Source organism: Charadrius vociferus, unplaced genomic scaffold (assembly GCF_000708025.1).
Source record: "Charadrius vociferus isolate BGI_N301 unplaced genomic scaffold, ASM70802v2 scaffold486, whole genome shotgun sequence".
NCBI lineage: Eukaryota > Metazoa > Chordata > Aves > Charadriiformes > Charadriidae > Charadrius > Charadrius vociferus.
The window spans coordinates 260,051-261,311 of NW_009648965.1; the positions used below are offsets into that span (position 1 = coordinate 260,051).

The 1,261-nt window shown below is 64.6% G+C and overlaps 1 protein-coding gene across 1 annotated transcript in view; it reads left to right on the top strand.

Moving 5' to 3' along the window:
• The window catches only part of SFRP5 (secreted frizzled-related protein 5), a gene marked incomplete at its 5' end in the record, with an annotated part of 1,938 nt that extends 1,717 nt beyond the window's left edge, over positions 1–221 (top strand). The window contains one exon of the mRNA XM_009887693.1: positions 11–221. Within this exon, the coding sequence (XP_009885995.1) occupies positions 11–221 (211 nt within the window). The remainder of the gene's footprint in view (positions 1–10) is intronic.
• Positions 222–1,261: the final 1,040 nt, after the last annotated feature.

The window sequence follows — 1,261 nt, forward strand, 5'->3', positions numbered from 1 at the left end:
GCCTGCCCAGGAGGAATGCAGGCGCCTGCCCCTGCCCCCAGCTCGACAGCCTCAGCGGCAGCTTCCTGATAATGGGGCGCAAGGTGGGCAGCCGCCTGCTCCTCCTTGCCGTCTACCCCTGGCAGAAGCACAACAAGGAGATGAAGTTTGCCGTCAAGTTCATGTTCTCCTACCCCTGCCCTCTCTACCACCCCCTGCTCTATGGGGCTGGGCAGCACTAGGGCTCTGCCCACCCTACCCTACCCTGCCCTGGGACTCCTGCACTGGCCTGACGCTGCACCCCTGGCATCCCTGGTTGCACCCCAGGACCCCAGCTCTGCTCCCCTCAGCCCCTTGACTGTGCCTCAGGACCCTACTCTGCACCCCCAGGATTCCCAATTGCGTTCAAGGGAGCCTCGGTCCGCAGCCAGGACCCCTGCCCCATCCTAAGAGTCCTGCTCTGCCCCCCTGGGACCCCTGTTCTCCTCATAGCATCCCTGCCCACACCCAGGAGCTTAGGCTGCACCCAGGACCCTTGCTCTGCTCTGCATGCTTGCGAGCCCTGGTCTGCATCAGAGACCCTTGGCTACCCCCAAGCCCTCTGCTCACCTGCTGAGGGACCCTTGTCATGCACTTAGGATCCCTGCTTGGCCCTCTTGGCTGCACCCGAGACCCCTGCCCTGCACCCCTGTGTCCCCTGCCCAGCTCCCTGATGACATGCCTCGGACCCTCAAATCCCTACTCCAGCCCACCAAAGCATCCCATGCCCTCACCCCAGCCCTGGATTATCCTACATTCGCCGGGATCCACCCTAGCCAAAGCAGGTCTCTCCTGCCCCGCTGTCCCCACAGCCTGTCCCCCTCAAGACCAAGTGCCCAGAGCAGCACAGCCCCTGCCTGGGCTCCCCCCACCCTTCCCATCCCACGTGGCTCACTGGGGGGTGTCTCACCTCCAAGCCCCCCATACCAGTCCTGCTGCATTCATTGCACACACCCCCCGCCAAGACCCAGCCCGGGCACCCCTTGCCCATCCACACCGCAGTAAATTATGCCGCCTCGGAGAAGCCTGTGTCCGGCTCCCTGTGGTTCATGGGCAACTGCCCCTTGGGGCTCCCTCAGGGACCCCAGGAAGGATGGGAGGGGACACCTGGTCCTGCCCGCCGAGTGAGGCGACCTGAGGGAACGGGGTCACCCTGAGCTGTGGCTTTAGCTCTGCTGCAGGCGTGATGCCCAGAGCCTGAGACTGGGCAGCCTGGCCAAGCTGAGGAACGGGGTTCCCAGTG